The following is a 20860-nucleotide window of genomic DNA, read 5'->3' on the forward strand; positions in this document are numbered from 1 at the left end:
AAAGTATTATATCTCATTTGTTTAAACACACATTTAAAAATCACTACTTCTCATGTGCCAGGCAGTGTGAGGCCTGCAGAAGGGGCAAACGTGACGAGTCGGCAGGGAGCCTTCTCCTGAGGTGAACAGCTCAGGATCTGTAGTTCTCACGGTGACATTTCTTTTCTACCATCAGTTCTTAACAATCAATACTTCCGTGACCATCAGGAAAGCACCCGAAGACGACACAGGAAGCCCTTTTCCTCCAGACAGGCACAGAGTCACACCAGTCCATTTACTCAAGCGTCACCTTCTCAAAGAAGGTCACCCCGCCCCATACCTAAACCTGAATTCCTCCTCAATCTTTCCCGTGCTCCTTCCTTCCTTAGCATTCCTTAACTTCAGGCCATGCAGTTCCTCCAGAGCTTCTATTAAAAAAATTAAGTGCTCATACAGTTTAGAGAAAGTACAGGCCTATTAGCTCCATTATTTTAAAAAAAAAACAAAAGAAGGCAATCTTTGATGTAAAGTCCACTGGTTATTTTCCAGAAACCATCTGTACAATGCATCTCATTAAAAGCCTTTCATCTCTCCCCAGTTGCGAGAAATGGGGAAAAAAATGGCAAGGGACAGAAAAGCAAAAAGCACGTGGTCCCTGTGAGGAAGAGGACAGGGCAGAGGGAGGAAACAATGTCAGAAAGCAACAGTGATGATGTACTGACCTTCTGCACGGTAGTGGTCAGGTCCAGGCAAAGCTGAATGATTTTGTTCTTGGTTACTGAGAAATCCGTGATCCCTGTAAACGGAGCCCTAAAAAGCAACAAATGTTCTTTTATAAAGGGGGGCGAGCAGCACCAGGATCCTGCACCGTACACGGAGAAGCACGGCCACAGCACAGGCTGGCTTCAAAGACGGGTCATGCAACTGCTTCCTCTCAAAAACAGGAATCCAAACAGAATAAAGGCAGAGAAGTGCTAGATAAAAACACATCAGAAATGAGCCTTCAGAGGTCAAACACAGCTTCATATGGTTCCAGGCCTTCCCCAAGGGGAGCTTAATTTGTTCCTACTATTCACCCTTTCAGGAGCTTCCACAGGGACCTAAAAACCCCCCCACTGAGCCAGATCTCCTGCACTGGTACAGTGGAAGGGACAGGCAAGGGACCCCAGCTCACTTCCCAGACAATGGACAGGCCTCTGTGCAGCTCGGGCCCTTCTGACTGGATGGTCGAGGTCATGCATCACTTACCGGTCCAGCCAAGCCAACAAGGCCTTAGCAGCACCTATTAGCTCCACCACAGAAGTCAGGAACTCATTGGGGGGCTTGTGGGAAGTGTTTCCATCGTAAGCTGGACTTTTCCGCCGGCTACTTATGTAATTTTGTAAGTTGTGAGAAGAGGCTCGCAGTTTCAGAACTAAGTTCTTCATATTGTCAGTTTCTAGGCCATAATTCTGTAGAAAAGAAAATCAAAGAGAAAAATTCAAAACAATCAACAACATCCAAACTCTCATAATTACCTCAAAAGCCCGCTGAGCAACTTGAATAACTCCTACGACAGCCACAAAACCCTACACGATTTACCCACAGGGCTGATCTTTCCCACTCCAGCCTTTTCTGTCCTTCCTCCAGTGTACTCTGGTCCCAGTGACTTTGTTCTTGCTAGTTCCTCTTTTCAAATGCTCCTGCCACGAATATTTGCATGAACAGCTCTTTTTTATACTTACCTAGTAGCCCAAAGGTTCCCTCCTCTTTGAGGGTTCCTTGACTATCTAGAACAGTTTCTTCACCTGAGGCTTACTGACATTGAAAGCCTACTGTCTGTATTTTGGTTGGGTGAGGAGGAAAGGGAGGATTCCTGTACACCGCAAGACGTTTAGCAGCACCCCCGGCCAATTGTACCCTCTCCCTAGTTGTGACAACCAAAGATGTCTCCAGATATTGCCAAATTCCCCTTCAGGTAACTCTTTAGCTCATCACCAACTGTCACCTCTCTGAACTGTCCTGTTTGGCACCATCTTTCTTCACAGAGATGCAAAGTCGGAGAGAGCCAAGTTCCGTGTCCAGCAAACGACCATACTGGCACACAGAAGATAACAGAGTAGCCCCTGAGTGGATGCATTTCCACCAGGTGAGACTCACCTGCCAAAAAACAGCATCACTGACCAAATGTCAACTCCCCTGAAATACAATTTCCACCTCTTGAGTTTCTCACCTGTGTTCTTTCTGGATAACGTTCAACTGACTCAGGTGCTTTGAAAAAATTAGTTTTGTGTGATAGATAGAGAACAAATCCCAGAGGACAACACCTACATCTCAGATAACTTTGGTGGGAGGTGGGATGATTTCTGTGTTCAACCGCATGTACATATCCCAAGTTGGTGTTTCTTTGTTTTAACCAAAAAATGAAGATATTTCTGGATTCTATTATACTGTTGAAACAGCATCCCAAAGTCAGAATGCGGTGCCATTTAAATTCTGGGATAACAGAATGACCAATAAAATGGAACATTTACTCTCTGCCATCTCGAGGCTGGGCTAAGTCCTCAACAAGTATTATCTCAGGGAAAGAGCACATGAAATTGGGAATGATAGGATATCTATTTTCTAGGTAAGGAAACTAAAGCACAGAGCCATTAAATAAATTCTCCAAAGTCACACAGCTCATCTGTGGAGAGGAAGGCCATCGGCACCAAGGGCACAACGCTTCGATCGCCATGCTGCACAACCCCCATCCGTGCTCCCTGCCCAAGAGAGGACAGAAGAAGACAGAAAACAGGACAGATAGTAAATGAGGAAAAGAAGAGTGGCCAGTGGCCTTGGATCTACACAAACTAACAAGCTGCTTACCTCCCCCCAAGTTCTGTCTTGACCTGCTCCATGCCCTGACATTCAAGAAGTCAATGTTTGCATAGTAATAAAATTCCAAGTAATTTCTGGGGACATTGGCTACAGACACTATAGCTGGGTTTTCACTGCAGTGAAATGTTCGTGAAGCTTAAATGTATGTTGCTGCCTATAATAAAATTAAAAGTGCTTTTTTTAAAAAGATTTTATTTATTTATTTGATAGACAGAGATCACAAGTAGGCAGAGAGGCAGACAGAGAGACGGGGGGAAGCAGGCTCCCTGCCGAGCAGAGAGCCGGACAGGGGGCTCAATCCCAGGACCCTGAGATCATGACCTGAGTGGAAGGCAGAGGCTTTAATCCACTGAGCCACCTAGGCACCCCTAAAAAGTGCTTTTTAAAAATTTTAGGTACACACACAAAACAGACAATCATATAAAAAAATGTGCAGAAGATATGAACAGATACTTCTCCAATGAAGACATACAAATGGCTATCAGACACATGAAAAAATGTTCATCATCACTAGCCATCAGGGAGATTCAAATTAAAACCACATTGAGATACACCATTTAGAATGGCCAAAATTAGCAAGACAGGAAACAACATGTGTTGGAGGGGATGTGGAGAAAGGGGAACCCTCTTCCACTGTTGGTGGGAATGCAAGTTGGTGCAACCACTTTGGAGAACAGTGTGGAGATTCCTTAAGAAATTAAAAATAGAGCTTCCCTATGACCCTGCAATTGCACTACTGGGTATTTACCCCCAAAAAACAGATGGAGTGAAAAGAAGGGCCATCTCTACCCCAATGTTTATAGCAGCAATGGCCACGGTCGCCAAACTGTAGAAAGAACCAAGATGCCCTTCAACGGATGAATGGATAAGGAAGATGTGGTCCATATACACTATGGAGTATTATGCCTCTGTCAGAAAGGATGAATACCCAACTTTTGTAGCAACATGGACGGGACTGGAAGAGATTATGCTGAGTGAAATAAGTCAAGCAGAGAGAGTCAATTATCATATGGTTTCACTTATTTGTGGAGCATAACAAATAGCATGGAGGACAAGGGGAGATGGAGAGGAGAAGGGAGTTGAGGGAAATTGGAAGGGGAGGTGAACCATGAGAGACTGTGGACTCTGAAAAACAATCTGAGGGGTGTGAAGGGGTGGGGGGTGTGGGGTTGGGGGAACCAGGTGGTGGGTATTAGAGAGGGCACGGATTGCATGGAGCACTGGGTGTGGTGCAAAAACTATGAATACTGTTACGCCGAAAATAAATTTAAAAAATTAAAAAAAAATTTAGGTAGACATTTTGAAAAGAATAGAGTACAACTAAAAAAAAAAAAAAAAAAAAAGAAAGAAAAATAACTCCTCAGAACCATTAACCATAAGCTGTCTTTTGCAAGCTTTAAAATTTTCACAAAGATTCATCATTTCATAATTTTACAAAGTAAAATTTCATAATACATAGGAGTGTTTTGTATTGACAGTAATGTTCTATCCAAATCTTATATTCCTTCATTTTTTCCTGTCATTTTCTGCAGACAAAAATATGACTTTGTCCTTCAACAAAGAAGACAAAAATATGAAGATGGAGTTTCAGTGTGCTTTTTAAATCCAGAGAATCAAAGACTCACAAGTGAATGGATAAAGAGCCACATGACAAGCTTGTTTTGAAGGACTTGTGACTGATTAAAGGAACTGTCCCCTCATTCAGTCAATTACTCAGCCTGCCAACTTCTACCAAGAGTTCTGAACTAAAAGCAGAAAAGTCAGCTTTCTAGACTAAATGTCACCAGAAATGACTTGGAACTCTTATGACTACACACAAACATTTACTTCTTGAACTCAAAGAGGTTTAAATGCATTTTAGTACAGCAAGAAGTGTTAAACCTCCATCTCCTACAAACCTGCCACTTTTAATATAAAATAAAGGGGGAGCATAGCTTCTCGTTAACCGGTTCTTTTCATTTCCACTCAATGTGCTCTGTTTCTGGTTTCCCACCCAAAACAAACCACAGGACTGGAAGGAGGGATAGATGCAGCTTTAATGGAGTTCAGGTTTAACAAGATAGAAAAGAGGAGCAAAGGAAGGATAATGCCTTCCCTTTCCACCCCATTCCACACAAGAAGAGAACAAGACACTGATTATATTCCCGCAAGAGAACCTCTAACGCAGAAACATAGCCAGGAAAGGATGACCGACTTAAGTGCCCCACAGTGAAAGACAGAAAATGAATAATTTCCCAGACCAGATCTGATTATCTTCCCTCAAAGTTGTCCCCTTCAGAAATTATGCTAAGATAAAAGGATAAAGAAGATACAAACCACGTAAGAAATGAAACGAGTCTCTGAAAAATCTATACACACACAGACTCCCTTGGGCTGGGGGTCTCGCTTCATTAGAGCTCAGCCATCCGGGGGTGATCTTCCAGTCTGGCTGGGGAAATCACACAGGAGGCAGAAGAGAAGGAAAAAGGCCGATTCTCACTCTTCTGGTGCCTTAAGTACACACATTTTAGCTAAGATGAAACTTCTCCTTCTCTTCTACTTTCTTTCTCCATTCCTCCAATCTAACACGTGTGATTACGGAGGGCCAGAGACACAGTCTACACCATCTCACTAACTTGGCACAACTGAGTCACAACCTAAGAGAAATATTCCACATTCTTTTCTTAAAGGCATTTAATACACTCATCAGCAAGATCCAGTTAAATTCAGAATTTTAGCAAAGATTACTTTCCCGGCATGATTTCTCCCCATAAAGAAGGTAACATTTTTCATGATTTGCCATAGATGGGTAAAAGATGAAATGAGTAATCTCAGGGATATACGAGTGCACAGAAGTGCCCTGGGCAGGTAAATACATTACAGGTATTTCATTTAATCATACATTTAGGGGCATCACTTGACATGTGCTACCGATCCCCACTTTATTCTCCTTCTCAACCTACTTCAACCTTAAACAATACGGGGCGTCTGGGTGACTCAGTCCGTTAAGCATCTGACTCAGGTCCTGATCTCATCAGGATCGCGAGATGGGAGTCCTTGCAACCGGTTCTGAGCTGGGCATGGAGTCCTGCTTGAGATTCTTTCTACCTCCCTCTCTGCCCCTCCCCCCTTGCGTATGTTCTCTCTCTCTCTCCAAACTAAAATCTTTAAGACATATATAATGTTTTATAGTTAACTAATTATAAAATATTTAATGTGTGTGTGTGTGTGCGCCTTCCTTAGTAACTAGGGTCTGGTTGATTTGGCAACAAAAATGGGTTACCATTTTACTTTCTTACCCTCAATCACACCCTCCAGACCAGTGCTAGTAAGCAGAACTTGTTGCAGTTAGGGAAATGTTCCCTATCTGCACTGTCCAAATATGGTAGACACCGGCCCCCAGTAGCTATGACCTAAAATATAGCTTAGTGCGACCGAGGAAGTGAATTTTAGTTCATTTTAACTTATTTTAATTTAGATAGTTGCATGTGGCAAATAGCTGTCCTGCTGAAAGAGCAGCTCGAGCGTCTGCCCCGGACAGGGGGAGAAAACCTGGGCTCCGACTCATTCAGTCCTGAGAAGTGGTCTTGGTTCTGCCTCACAATCAAGTCCCCAGTCAGTATTTGCAAAAGGCAGTGGTGTTGTCTCCTGGCTCTCTTCTCTACCCACGACTGGCTGTCTCTGGGGCCATCTGCTCACTGGTTTTGGAATCTTTACCCATAGCTATTCCCTAGTGTAGGCTTTTATCCATTCTATCTGCCCTGTTCTCTCCAGAACTTTCCAGTGGTTTTGTTGCCTCCTCTTTCTTCTACATTCTATTCATTTCCTGTCCATCACAAAACCAACATCCACCAAACTAAGTTTCCATTATAGCCTCTTTTATAACCCTAGGGCCAACTGCAAATATACATTAACTGCCCAAGGGATGGGTTGTTCAAGGTGAAAAATTATCACCAATTTATATATACAAAGGTCTACATAGTGGAAATGCATTGAATAGATAGCATAATAACAAACATATGCATTTCAACAGGAACATTCTATAAGGATATTATATCAAGATGAAAAAACATTTCACTCCAATGCTCTAAAACCCTCCCCAACCCAGAAAAGGCACAGACACATGGAGGAGAACCCCCCCGTGCCCCTCCTGTCCAATGCATTCGCTGGCACTCTACTGCACAAAGCATGTCCAGAATGAGTCTGAGGTCAAACTTTGTCTACAAAGGAAATTAGAAGGAAATTGTAGGAGATAAAATGCAGCTTTAGGTTCTGGCATTTGTCCAGTTTTGTTCCTTTCGGTCCAATATTTTAAGAGGCAAAGAAGGGGTGAGAGCAGAGAGGCAGTTGCTACGTTGATCACCTGGCTTGCTACACACTACGTGCCTCCAACGGCCCTTCCTCCTCACCTCTCACACTGCCGACTGCAAAGTCATTTAGCTCAAAGCCCTTCCTTGAAGCTGAAAGAGACAAATCAAATGAGCAGAAAACATGGAAAAGTGATCTTCCCAGAAAGTATAATAAAAGTAAACTCAAACATGTTTCACTGTATTTAAATAAAAAAAAAAAAACACCATACAGCTTTAATAATAAACAGGACTCTAAGACATCTTCTGGGCAATGCAACACACACATTCGAGCACTGCCACATCCAGAAAGTGTTACTGTACAGATGGGGAAAACAGACACCCCCGTTTCCCTGGAGGTCAGAGACTGAGGAGTGTGGAGCAGAGCCAGGACGAGAATGCAGAGAGCCTGCCTCCCAGGCCAACACTCACACCACTTGGCCACAGCGTCTCCCCTGTGGCAGCTCATTTATCAACCACAAATAATTTCCCCATTACTTCTGTAAACAAGAGCAGCGCATCTCAGAGCCGGAGACAAAGCTCTGTCCATTTTAAGAAGAAGAACTTGCACAATGCGGAGAGCGTTATACAATCGACGGAACGCAGAGCGGCCGTGGCACCGTAACCGGGAGCACATTCTTTCCCACCATTCTCAGTGATGTAATTGTATATACCCCTGGCTCAGGTTCGCGGCATTCCTTAACCCAGCCTGAATGCCACGGAGTGGGTCCAAATCCTGACAGTTGGGGAAAGCGCATCCTGGACACGGCACGGAGACAGACAGATGCAGATCCCACCGTGTGGCATTCAGTTAGCAGACCCGAGGCCCTCACAGGTGTTTTTAGCCCACGCAGCCACGGATGTCGGGCCAGAGTCAGAACCTGGCAGCCCTGAGCTCACTGATGTTCCACCCGAAGCTCAATCATCTGCAGAGTGGAACTACGCTCTCACACTGTTTCCCATCTAGCTTCCATTTCATAGGCCGACTGCAGCCCGCCCAAGCGTCGGCTATTTAAATATCACAAAGACCTGTGAAATATAAAAAAGCTTTTCATGGTAACAAAAACAGGCACGGAAATCAGAACCTATTTCTCATTTCAGCTTAGAAGGCGCACTGTCGTTCAGGACGGTCTCCTTCTTCGCACTCTCCACAGAAGATAAGAAAATGAGACTAACACAGACTTTTTTCTGTAGAAGGCAAGCTGCTTCTTCAAGGGCAAGACAGTCAACACGCTGGACTCTGGGGGACCCCCAGGTCCCTGCTACAACTACACCACTCTGCCTCTGTAGCAATGAGGGCAGCCACAGACAACACAGAAATGAATAAAACTTTATTCATTAAAACTGCATGCCAATAAAACTTTATTGACAATGCCAATAAAACTTTATTGACAATGATAAAGGGCCAGGCTTAACCCGCAGGCCACAGTTTGCCACCTCTTCGTCTAGATAATGATTTCTTTTTATGCTGTTGTTCCTTTTTTATGCTGTGTTCAGCTCATGCCTCAGTTCAATGGATCATTAATAGAAAACAATGCTAGGCTCAACCACGAATGTTGAGGATTTTGAGAGAGTTACGGTTCTAAAGAACATCATCATGGCACAAATCATCTTTTCCTGAACTAACCAGTGCACAGAGAAGGTCGACAGCCTCCAACACAAGTTCTTGGTGTCCAATGCGCGTGACCCCCAGCTCCTCAAGATCCTGATGGGAAATCTGCAGCAGCTGCTCTCCATTTATCTTCTCCCGTTCAAACTTGTGGACATACTGCTGCAGGCAATCATCTAACCCTACCAAAAAAAGCAGAAGTCCATTATTGTCATTTTGTTACCTTGACTCAAAACACTGCCCACATTTAAATCAACCTCCCAGGTATCTCCACTCATGGTCCAACTATTTCACTGTTGATATACAATGTATATCCCACCTGATGGACCCTTTTCAGATGTGTCTTCAGATCTGCGCAGCTTAAGATAATGGATTTAGCAGTTTCATGACAGTTAACCTTTCCATCCCCTTTCAACTAAAAGAATAAACACTAAACCCTTGCCAACTTGGGAATGCTGGTTATATATACTAGACATGTCTGTTTGCCAGGCAGGGATGTGACACCAGCCCTGTCCCAGCACCTGTGATCCCAGGGGACTTGCCAATCTAGAGCCCTGCCACAGTCGCTGGCCACAATACTCTACCCGCTGGCCAGTTAGAGGTTCAAAGATGACCAAGCAGAACCCATCAAAATCTTCCCTGATATTTGATATATGGACACAGGAAGACAGAGGTTCTTGCTTTCCAGCTGGAAGTCATAAGGATACAACTTTCAGAATACTGACAGTCCCTTTCCTGATCCGTTTTCTGAAAACAAATCCACATGAGAGAAAGAAAATGCTCCACTATGCTCCTGGATCTACTCCTGCTTAAGGATCATTCTAGATCTATAATTTTTCACTTGAATTAAAATAAATTCCCTTTCCAGCTTCAGCTTGTTTGTGTTGGGTTTCCATCCCTCGTGACTGAAAAAGTTCTGATGAATACAGAACCCAAAGGAGAAGATACCAGCAGTGGTACCAGAGAACGGCATGGTCCGTGGGTTCACTCATGGGACTTCTTCCAGGTCAGTAATACTGCTGACAGTGTTGTATTTTAATGCTCTTCTATAATGACTAAAATAATTATACAGGTAAGCCTCTCAGAACTTGGGGTTCTTTATGCTATACAGAGAACTCTCTGGTCGACTTGTTTCAATGGTTTTACCGGAATAAAATTTTACACTGAATCAACTGGTCAGTTCAAGCCTAATAATAAATGCCACCTTAGTGTTTCCAACACTGAGGCTTATAAAAATTTAATCCTAACACAGAGGATGAAAATTCAACTTAACCACCCTAAAGTAGGTGGAAGGCATGCAGCTGTCCTCTCACACACACACACACACACACACACACACACTCACTGACCCCTCACCAAAGCTCTGCCAGGTGGGTACTCTGGACTAGGAAAAGTAGACACAAGGTCTGGTACTGGCTTTTGGCTATACTAACGTCCGTGGATCTTAAAAGCCGATGTGCTAGGCTAAATGACACCTCTGCCCCACACACTGTCATCATTTGCCTCCTGAGCAGATATAAAAAGAACAATGTCCTTATCAATATTTGGGGACTCCTTCAAATACAGGAAGAGGAGGTTAAAAAAATATATATAAGATGATCCGTCAGAAACTACCCATCTTCCCTCATGTGATGCCTCTCTCACTGAGAGGTTCCATCACACTGCAGGCCAGATTAGAGACACTGACATAAGCCCAGCTCCACTCTGACAGCCGAGAGCCACAAGTGGCCATCAGGGCACATGAGTCAGACGGGCCCCGGAGACTACCCAAGGCAGCAGGTATGAAGACGGAGCCTCAGCCCCAAGGCTGCAGGGGCTGCAGGGGCTGCGCTCCAGGACCCACCACCCAGAGTTGTCTACAGAGCAACGGCATCGATGTACATGAGCAGTAGTAACAAGTGCCCAGAGCCAAGGAAAGCCTCCTGACAGCTCCCTTCCCAATCTCTAGATACCTAAATTAGGGCGCATGGGGAACACATAACCTGTCCACAGCCACATGGCTGGTAAGATGCCAAGAGAAGGATTAAGATGCCAAGAAAAGGCCTCAAATTCAGATCAAGGCCTAATGGACACAAGCTCTGTTCCTTCTACCCATGAAACACAAGAATATAAAAATTCCCCTCCAAGCATCTTCCCAGATAAGCAGTAAGGTCTAATTACAAACACTTACTAAGAGAGAATCACGAAACCTTAGAGGTACTTAGGAAGTACTGTCACTGAATCTGAACAAAAAGTCTTCATTACTATGAATTTCAGGGTAAATCACTTAGCCAGTTCTAAGCCAGATCACGAGCAATAGCCTGCAGTCCTCTCTCTATCCGGATGTCCTCCGCCCTCACCCATTTTTCAGCTTTAAAAGGAATTTTTGTTTTAATTATCATAAAAGTTTAGGACAACCGTGTTATACATTTAAATTTGTTATGGCCAAATTGTGTCTCCCCAAAATTATATGTTGAACCTAAGCCCTAGCTCTTAGAAAGTAACTGTACTTGGAGATAAAGCTTTAAAGATGTGATTAGGTTAAAATGAGATCATCAGGATGGGCCCTAATCCAAGATAACTGGTGTGTCCTTATAAGAAGAGGAGACACACACGGAGGCAAGACTGTGTGAAGACCCAGGGAGAAGAAAGAGATTTACAAGCCAAGAGAGAGGCCACAGAAGCAGCCAGCCCCACCAACACCGGGATCTCAAACTTCCAGGCTCTGGAGTTGGGAGGAAACTAATCTCTGTTGTCTCATCACCCGGTCCGTGGTGCGTTTTCACAGCAGCCCCGTTAAGCCAACACAAATGTAACAGGGTTTCAGTTCCTCTTCATCCACATGTCATAAACTCTTTCTTAGACAAAATACACAGGGACCAGGGACCGGCAGAATTGAAATCCATGTTTACTGGGCCAAGCAAGTTCACTGTGCAAAGTAAAGCATAAAACAGAGATTCCTATCCGTTTTCATGGGCACAATAACTAAGTCCATTAAAATTAAAGGGAAGAAACCATGCACCACGAAAGTTCATTAAACTTCTTCCCGGAGTAATAAGTAGAAATGAAGATGAGGCCGGATTCCTCTTTTAATTAACTGAAGAATTTCACTGAGGGAAAAGGATTTCAGGAGTAGCTTGAGAGCATGAGGAGGTATTTTGGACACAGAGAAAGCTGTGGGGCAGGTGCAATGCGGGTTCTTGATAGGATGAAAGTTGTCCACGTGATCAGAGATTGAGAACTTGAAGAATACAGAAGAAGAACATTTCCCTGAAAGGAGGGACAGAATGTCCTTGAAGATTCTGAGGAAATACCAATGACCTAACCTCAAATAATCAAAAATCTCTAACATGTAGGAGAATTATCAAGTAAGAATGCCATAAAGACCTACAGTGGCATAAAGACCTCTTCCCAAGGAATACACACGCTGAAGACACTAGGTTTTCAATAATATTGCTCCAGTCTTGGCACCTGGGTGGCTCAGTGGGTTAAGCCTCTGCCTTCAGCTTGGGTCATGATCCCAGGGTCCTGGGATCGAGCCCCGCATCGGGCTCTCTGCTCAGCGGGGAGCCTGCTTCCCCCCACCCCCTCTCTGTCTGTCTCTCTGCCTACTTGTGATCTCTCTCTCTGTCAAATAAATAAATAAAATCTTTAAAAATATATATATTGCCCCAGTTTCATTATTCTAACATGTTATGGCCTATTATTCACATCCCACTGATCAGAATAAAGTGAAACATTTGTCAACAGCTAAATTAAACTATTATGCGGTCCCACAAAGGACAGGAAAATCCCCAATTTCAAGTAAACTGGTCTAATCATTTTAGAATTTGCAATACACGCTTTGACCCATTTGTCACATGTACCTATTTGCCAGATCCTTGCTTCGAGGAATTTACAGAACATCTAGCGGAACGGAGAGAAACACACATCATTAAATAAAATTAAACACATACCATTCAGACAAATTAAACACATAATTCAATGTGAAAGAATCAGGAAGGAAGGAAAGGAAAGGGAGCTCCCAAAGAATGCAAACCACAGGGAGAGAGGCCCAGACTCCCTCCACTGCCCCCAAATCTGGCACGGAATACTCTCAAACTTTCAAAGAAATCCCAAACGGGAGAAGCAAAACAAGGAATCTCTCACCCAGAGGTAGAAGCAGACAGGGCCATGGTGAAGAGCTTGAGTACCAATTCGAGTCTTGCTTCTTGCTTAGGGGAACAAGTGACTTAGTTCCCTGGTTTGTAAGACAGGGTACCAGCACTGCCTGCTGCACAGACCCGTAACAAAACTGAAATGTCAGTTACTGGTAATGGGCTGAGAATGCCATGAAGCACATGGTAATCACTCTAATGTGATTTGTTCAACTCCTCAATTTGCTCAGTGTTCAGAATAAAAGTTGCTAGGGAGACACAGAAACCCCCAAATGCTTAGATGGCCCCTCCTCGGGAACACAGTTAACTACAGATTCTTAGGTCCTCCCCAGGAGGTGCTCCCAAACACGGAACCTGCCCCCATCAGCGATTCCACCCAAATGTGTTTTCTGATTGAGACAAGAATAGAAGCACCAGGAAAGCAGAGACTTCCCTTTGCTCCCTGTTTATCCCCCAGCATCTCCAACAACGTCGGTGCTTAACAGTATCTGTGGAGCCAATAAATGAATGCGTGCAGACAGACAAGGAACTTCACAAAAATATGAAAGCCACTCCGGTGTACAAGTCCCCTGATTTCATTTTCCCATGCCAGCGAGTAATCAGAGAGAAGGAAACTACAGTCGCTGATACCATCGACAGGTCTGCGCTGCCCGTCTCAATGTGGCAAGATTAAAGAAGGTCCTTTCTATATTAAGGAAAGGACCATACACAGAACAAAACTCGAAAGTGAAACTCCAGTCTTTGACAAGATACTTGTCCCACACAAAAAGTTCTTTATTAATTAGTTAGTCTCTAATGTAATACAATAAAAAATTTTAAAAAATAAAAACAATAAAAACAAAACAAATGAAAACAAAACAAAACAAACAAAAATTAACTAATCTCTCTAAAATGTGGGAAGGGGGCGCCTGGGTGGCTCAGTGGGTTAAGCCGCTGCCTTCAGCTCAGGTCATGATCTTAGGGTCCTGGGATCAAGTCCTGCATCGGGCTCTCTGCTCAGCAGAGAGCCTGCTTCCCTCCCTCTCTCTCTGCCTGCCTCTCTGCCTACTTGTGATCTTTCTCTGTTAAATAAATAAATAAAATCTTTAAAATGTGGGAAGGCTGAGTCCATGAAGGTGAAATAGTTAGAGTAAATGCTCCACTAGAGAAAATATAGGAATAGTCTCTTCTTCTTTTCTGTGGGAGACTAAAATCAGGTCACTGCCTAGATCACCCTCTGTTCTGCAGGTGAGGCCCCCTGGAAAGACCTCTTAGTGGCTATGCCTTTGGTCTATACAACTCAAGGCAGCAAAAACTCTAATTCTGCAAATACAGTGAGTGAGCCCAGAGTGGTCTTATAGCATTTTACACCTGGTACTTTTGATCACTGAAGCATGTTTTAACCATAGGGTTTTGTTCTGTTTGATTCAGAAATTGGTTCAGTTAAGACTTATGAACTCGTGTCTTACTCAGGACTCTTAAGAGCAAACGGGATCAAGGATACGGTGTTCTTCAACCACGGGGATCAATTTCAGATCTCACATATTCAACTTAATTCAACATAATTTATGGAGCAATTAACTACCAAGTGTACGGCCTTCCACCACGAAGCAGATAAGGACTCGGGAACGGGTCAGTTCTGGATGATCTGAATTGGAGGAAAGGAAACAAGACTTGGGTCATATGTTTATACCTAACCAAAATATTCTTGGAATTCCCAATACTTTTATTTTTTTTTAATTTTTTTTTTAATTTTATGTGTGTGTGTGTGTGTTCCAAAATTCATTGTTTATGCACCACACCCAGTGCTCCATGCAATACATGCCCTCCTTAATATCCACCACCAGGCTCACTCAATCCCTTACTCCCTCCCCTCCAAAACCCTCAGTTTGTTTCTCAGAGTCCACAGTCTTTCATGGTTTGTCTCCCCCTCTGATTTCCCCCAACTCCCTTCTCCTCTCCATCTCTCCATGTCCTCCATGTTATTCCTTATGCTCCACAAGTAAGTGAAACCATATGATAACTGACTTTCTCTGCTTAACTTATTTCACTCAGCATCATCCCTAGTCCCGTCCATGTTAATACAAAAATTGGGTATTCATCCTTTCTGATGGAGGCATAATATTCCATTGTATTTATGGACCAAATCTTCATTATCCATTTGTCTATTGAAGAACATCTTGGTTCTTTCCTCAGTTTGGTGATTGTGGCCATTGATGCTATGAACACTGGAGTACAGATGGCCCTTCTTTTCACTACATCTGTATCTTCTGGGTAAATACCCAGTAGTGCAATGGCAGGGTCATAGGGTAGCTCGATTTTTAATTTCTTAAGGAATCTCCACCTATTTTCCAAAGTGGCTGCACCAACTTGCATTCCCACCAATAGTGGAAGACTGTTCCCCTTTCTCCACATCCTTCCAACACTTGTTGTTTGCTGTCTTGTTGACTTTGGCCATTCTAACTGGTGTAAGGTGGTATCTCAATGTGGTTTTGATTTGAATCTCCCTGATAGCTAATGATGAACATTTTCTCATGTGTCTGTTAATGATTTGTATGTCTTCTTTGGAGAAGTATCTGTTCATGTCTTCTGCCCATTTTTTGGTGTGATTATCTGTTCTGTGTGTGTTGAGTCTGAGGAGTTCTTTATAGATTTTGAATATCAGCCCTTTGTCTGAGGTGTCATTTGCGAATATCTTCTCCCATTCCACAGGTTGCCTCTTTGTTTTGTTGACTGTTTCCAATACTTTTAAAACCTCACAGCAAAGTTCTTCTGCCTTCCCAACTGGCTGACACTCCTGATCCACAATGTTATAGTATCTCCCAAACATGGTATCAAACCAAAGCTCGGTGTGGTTTAATTAACCAAGCAAAACCAATTTCAATATCATGGTATACTGGTAGGACCTCCAAGTGCCCTTTTAATGAAGTGAGCCACCCAACTATATCCGTTTGGAATGACTTTCTTTTGTCACCCTTGTTTCGTTGAAGTCTCTAGGACTTAATTTTAAAACCAGCTGATAAAACTGGTTTAAATATAGCAATCTGAGTTTTGGCAATAACATTCTGTTTGAGGCACAGGGTGTGTAATTTTGAAGGACTGAGGAATTCTTTTTACCTGGTTGGACATGCCCTTGACTAACTGACCTTTCCTGAAGAAGTCAAAACTGCACCCAGTGTCTCTAGGTAACAGGTGAAAGAGAGAGGGTCCAAGGGCCACCTCTCGGGGGCAGCCTGAGACAGCAGGCACACACCTTGAGGCCTCTGACAGAAGCAGTTCTACCCTTTAGTTTAGAGGGACCCAATTTGGGGCACCTGGGTGGCTCAGTCAGTTAAACATCTGCCTTTGGCTCAGGTCATGATCCCAGAGTCCCAAGACTGAGTTGGGCTCCGGAGTCTGCTTCTCTTTCTACCCTCTCCCTGCTCATGCACACTCTCTGAAATACACAAGTAAAATATTTTAAAAAAAGAAGAAGAAGGAGAATCCAGTTTCCTCACAACCCCACCCTCTTTGTCCCCTGTTAGCCTACCCTATATCCACTTAGAGGGAAGAAACTGCAGCCACACATCGCCTACTTTGGCTCAGGATGCGCAGTACCCCCTCACAGATCTCAAGAGGACAAGGAGAAGCATGGGAAGCAAAGAAGATAATACAAGTACAGCAAATTATCAAAATGGTAGAACTGATGTTTCTAAGCAATGATGATCAGATCTAACAAGAATCAACTGAAATGTGGCATCGCCATCCCGTTAATGAGAAATCACACCCTAAATATATATTTGCTCTGTGATTTAAAAAAAAAAAAGTTTCAATCTTTAGCTTTTCCTTTGGAAATGTCTATGTCTTATGTTAGGTTTTAGAGTAGCCCTTCCCTAGGAACTCTCCATCCCAAGCTACCATCCTGGCTAAATCCTCTTACCTAGGTTTCTACAATAATCTAGAAACCAGCTGCCACACTCAGTCCCCTCTTCCTCTTAATTCATCGTCCATAATTCGGTGTCCGCAAAACCACCCTACCCTTTACAGATCCAAGTCTGTGAGCTCAGCCCTGGAGGGCCTGTTCTCTTCCCGACTTCCCTGTACTCCCCCCTTTTCTAAGACATTCATCCTCCCGGTGAGAATGGAGAAAACGCCCGCTTTGCTGAGTTTTTCCAAAAGGAACATAACTCCCAGGTTCGCAAATACAGCTCAAAGGCCCAATTAGACCCACTGCCGTGTTTTGTAAGTCAAGTTTTACAGGAACACAGCCTCATTCTTTGGCATACCTACTGCCTCTGACTGCTGTCACGCTACAGTGACAGAACTGAGTGCTGTGACAGAGACTGAACGGCCCACAAGGCCTAAAATATTTACTATCTGGCCCTCTACCAACCCCTGGTATAACTCACAGCAGTGATGAGTACAAAGTGATGATCAATCTGCCAAGTGGAAAAACAGACGAGACTGGGATTGAAGTGAATCTGGGTTTTTTTCTTTTCTTTTTATATTTTTGAAAGAATCGTTTTCTATAACTACACTGAATTTAAAAAGCTGAGAAAATGTTATCTCCCCTCCCCCACAAAAATCTTAAACATGTTTTACGATGCCCCTTACAACTTCTTATCCAGTGTATTATTTCCTTTGGGTCGGTTTTTTGTTGTTTTTTGTGGGGTTTTTTGAGGCATGATAAAATTCACCAATTTTCAACTCAACAATGAGGTTTTTTTGACAAATACATACAGTCATGTAACCATACCTCGATCGTGAGATAATCATTTCTACCATCCCCCAAACAGTTCCTGCTGCCAGTCAGTTCCCTCCCCACAGTCCCTGGTAGTCACTGATCTGCCTTCTATTAAAAGGAAATGGTATCGGGCGCCTGGGTGGCTCAGTGAATTAAAGCCTCTGCCTTCGGTTCAGGTCATGATCTCAGGGTTCTGGGATCGAGCCCTGCATCGGGCTCTCTGCTCGGTGGGGAACCTCCTTCCTCCTCTCTCTCTGCCTGCTTCTCTGCCTACTTGTGATCTCCGTCTGTCAAATAAATAAATAAAATCTTTAAAAAAAAAAAAAAAGAAAAAGAAAAGGAAAAAGGAAATGGTATCTTATTCTGCCCTTTACCGCGCGGCCTTACTCTGGTTAAACTGCTTTGACTCCCAGTTCTTGAGTTCCTCCCACACAGATGAGCTGACTTGGATTAGAACTGGGCCCCACACCTACCACTACTCACACTGATTTTCTCCTTCGTCCTGTCACACGTCCAGTAGAACGTAACTTGAGGAAAGGGATCCACAACACAATGTCTGCAAAACTGGGTTGGAGGACCTCTCGGTCCCTTCCAGGTCTGCAAGTGTATGTTCCTGTAACATGTCTGAGCGAGCACGAGTTACCTTCATTATGACAGCCAAGTGCGAAGAAGGGAAATAACTGGCCCAGAAACTTAAATCTCAAACAGCCTCAGAGCCAAAAATAATTAGCAAGTGAATGAACTTGGTCTTGGTTGGAAAACTCTATTGGGTTTTCTGCCCTGATTAGAGTCCGACCACAGGAAGCCATCCCTAAGGACTCCTCTGCCTTAAAGCACAAGCAGTATGAAACCCAAACACATGGAAAGATCCAGCAATGGGAGCCTTGGAAGCCCAGTTAGGAACCAAGTTCCTTCACCGTATCGATGGAATGGAGTAACTGCTTTGGAGGAGGAAGGATAAGCTACTGGACATTTTTTCAGGGCACCGAGCTGAGAGCACAGTAATGCTGAAGACAAAGTAAAAGCTCGTATTCTTAACCACCTGGGAAAAGCTGGTCCACACATCCCTGACCCACTATGTAGCAACAAACCCAGGCTTCCATTTCTCTCAAAAAGTAACAACAAGGAGAGCAGAGGGCAGTCGGGTAGGTATTTTGTTTCTAAAGCAAACTCTGCTTTCTTGCTAGGCACCCATGTCTTCTAAGACTTCTGTCGTTCCCAAGACATCAGAAAATGGAACCAAGAAAAAAACTGCTTTCTGGGTTTCACTACCAAAGCAGACGATCCGTTACTGAAACAAAACTTGGAAATAGCCAATCTATCCATGCCAGGATAATTTAAGGAAGTAAAAATAGAAAAACTACCTTAGTTCAAGGATTCAAGTTACCCAGAGAACAGTCAGTCAAACGGCCTACCCTCGTTTGAGGTTTCTGCCCTGGTAAGTAATGCCTTCCAGCTGGCAATTTTCACCAGGAAAGTCTGCGTCAGAGTCGTAGGCCCTGCAATCTGACCCTGTCTCCTCCCATCCCTTCAACAGATCCAGCACAACACTGTGAAAGGGACCCGTCCTGCCGAAACTTCAGAGTCCTGAGCCCACCGGCCCTGTAGGGAGAAGTGCCCAGAGAGAAGCGTCCACTCTGGGGACAAGGGAGATGAAAGCAGTATTGTCTGAAGTCATCTTTTTCAGGAGATGCTTATCCTGATCTAAATCACTAGAAAAGAACTGACAAATGCAAACTCTGATGCAAATCAGAATCAACCAAAGAACCAATGGTCTAAAAAGATGATCAGAATTCAGAAGATAATGGCAGCCCTCACTGTTTAGCTCTGAGTCCTCCCGGCTTGCCTGCGGCCCTCAAAAAAGATATCCTGAACATGAAAGGTAACACTGAAGGCAAGGAAGAAACTTGACGTTGACTTCAGTGTCTGAGGATGTCTACACGCGTCTGCGCGTATGCACGCTTACACAAATGTATCCTACTAGATGTTCAACACAAAATGCCAAACAATTTTTTGGACTCTAAAAACAAAAACAAAGTCGTGGAGAGGAACATAAAGGATTCCACAGGCTCTGGGGAAAATAAACATGTACTTCCCAAGGCTGGCTGCTGTAATTCAGTAACCAAACCACCGTATCCAATTCTGCAATACTTGGACCCAAGGGCGGGGGCTAGGAGCAAGATGTAGAAGAGGAGAAAAGAACTTACTTCGCTCAGAGTTAAGCTGTGCTCTCCCCCCACCCCAACACAACTTATTTTGCCAGAACTCTCGATTAGATTTGCTCTAAAACCAAACAATGGCTCCAACTCTTGTCATGGGCATGCTTATGCTGAATGGAGGGAAGAATGAACTAGTTCCCTGCACGCAGCAAGCCTAAGTTTAGAGCACGGCAGAGAGCAACTCCACAGGTGGACCAGGTGGTGGTCATGTCTGCCAGCCTGGAAACTGGTCTTCAGCTCTGCCCACCAGCTGGGTGTCCATACCACCCGGGGAAAAGCACCCTGGTGCACGTAATCCATCCGTCACTTCTGTTCCGCTGATTTCCTGGGAAAAACTGCCACGGGTCCGTCTAGCCCTCTACCAACACTGCCATCACTGCTTCCAAGGGAAGCGTCCCAACAGCTGGGCTGCACATTAAATGACGCCACTGGGTCAAGAGGAGGCTGAAAGGTTTACAGAGCACCTGCACGTACAGTATCTCACTGCTCCGTGCGACGATCCTCGGGAGGATGCTTAGAAGGACCTCCACTCCACTGACGAGGAAGCCAAAATGAGAGAGGGCTTCCCCAAGACACTGGGCCAGTCGAAGGATGGGAGTAAGACAGAACCCAGACCTTAACCCGGCACCCAAATCCTTGTAGGGTCTGAAGTGGTCAAAGAAGAAATGAAAGGATGCGAAAGTGACTTAATTAAGTACATTAACTCACAGACTATGTTTTAGTTACCATGCTGAGCGCCGCAGAAATGCTGCAACATTACAACTTATGTTCAGGTAATTGGATTAAAGGACTGTAAGCAAAGCAAGGACAGGGCTATTATTAAACTATTTTACAGGCCAGGATCAGCGGCAAGGCAGAGTAATTAAGAAACAGGGCCTCTGCGGCCAGACTGCCTGGATTCAGCTCTGCTCCTTCCCAGCTGTGTGATCTTGGGCAAGTTAGTTAACCACTCTGTGCCTCGGTTTTTTTAATCTACAAAATGGAAAGATAGCAGTACCTATCTTGTGGAGTTATCTGGATGATTAAATGTG

General features: G+C 44.0%; 1 protein-coding gene across 2 annotated transcripts in view; it reads right to left on the bottom strand.

Annotated features, from left to right (window-relative positions):
* Positions 1-20860, bottom strand: part of CNKSR3 (CNKSR family member 3) — an 88789-nt gene that overhangs the window by 25590 nt on the left and 42339 nt on the right. Inside the window, exons 2-4 of one of the 2 annotated variants that reach the window (XM_059401304.1) lie at positions 8791-8954; positions 1228-1430; positions 702-789 (exon numbers count right to left, since the gene is read on the bottom strand). In XM_059401304.1, the coding sequence (XP_059257287.1) occupies positions 702-789; positions 1228-1430; positions 8791-8954 (455 nt within the window). The remainder of the gene's footprint in view (positions 1-701; positions 790-1227; positions 1431-8790; positions 8955-20860) is intronic. The other variant, XM_059401305.1, reaches the window with a different exon arrangement.

Source organism: Mustela nigripes, chromosome 5 (genome assembly GCF_022355385.1).
Source record: "Mustela nigripes isolate SB6536 chromosome 5, MUSNIG.SB6536, whole genome shotgun sequence".
Classification (NCBI taxonomy): Eukaryota; Metazoa; Chordata; class Mammalia; order Carnivora; family Mustelidae; genus Mustela; species Mustela nigripes.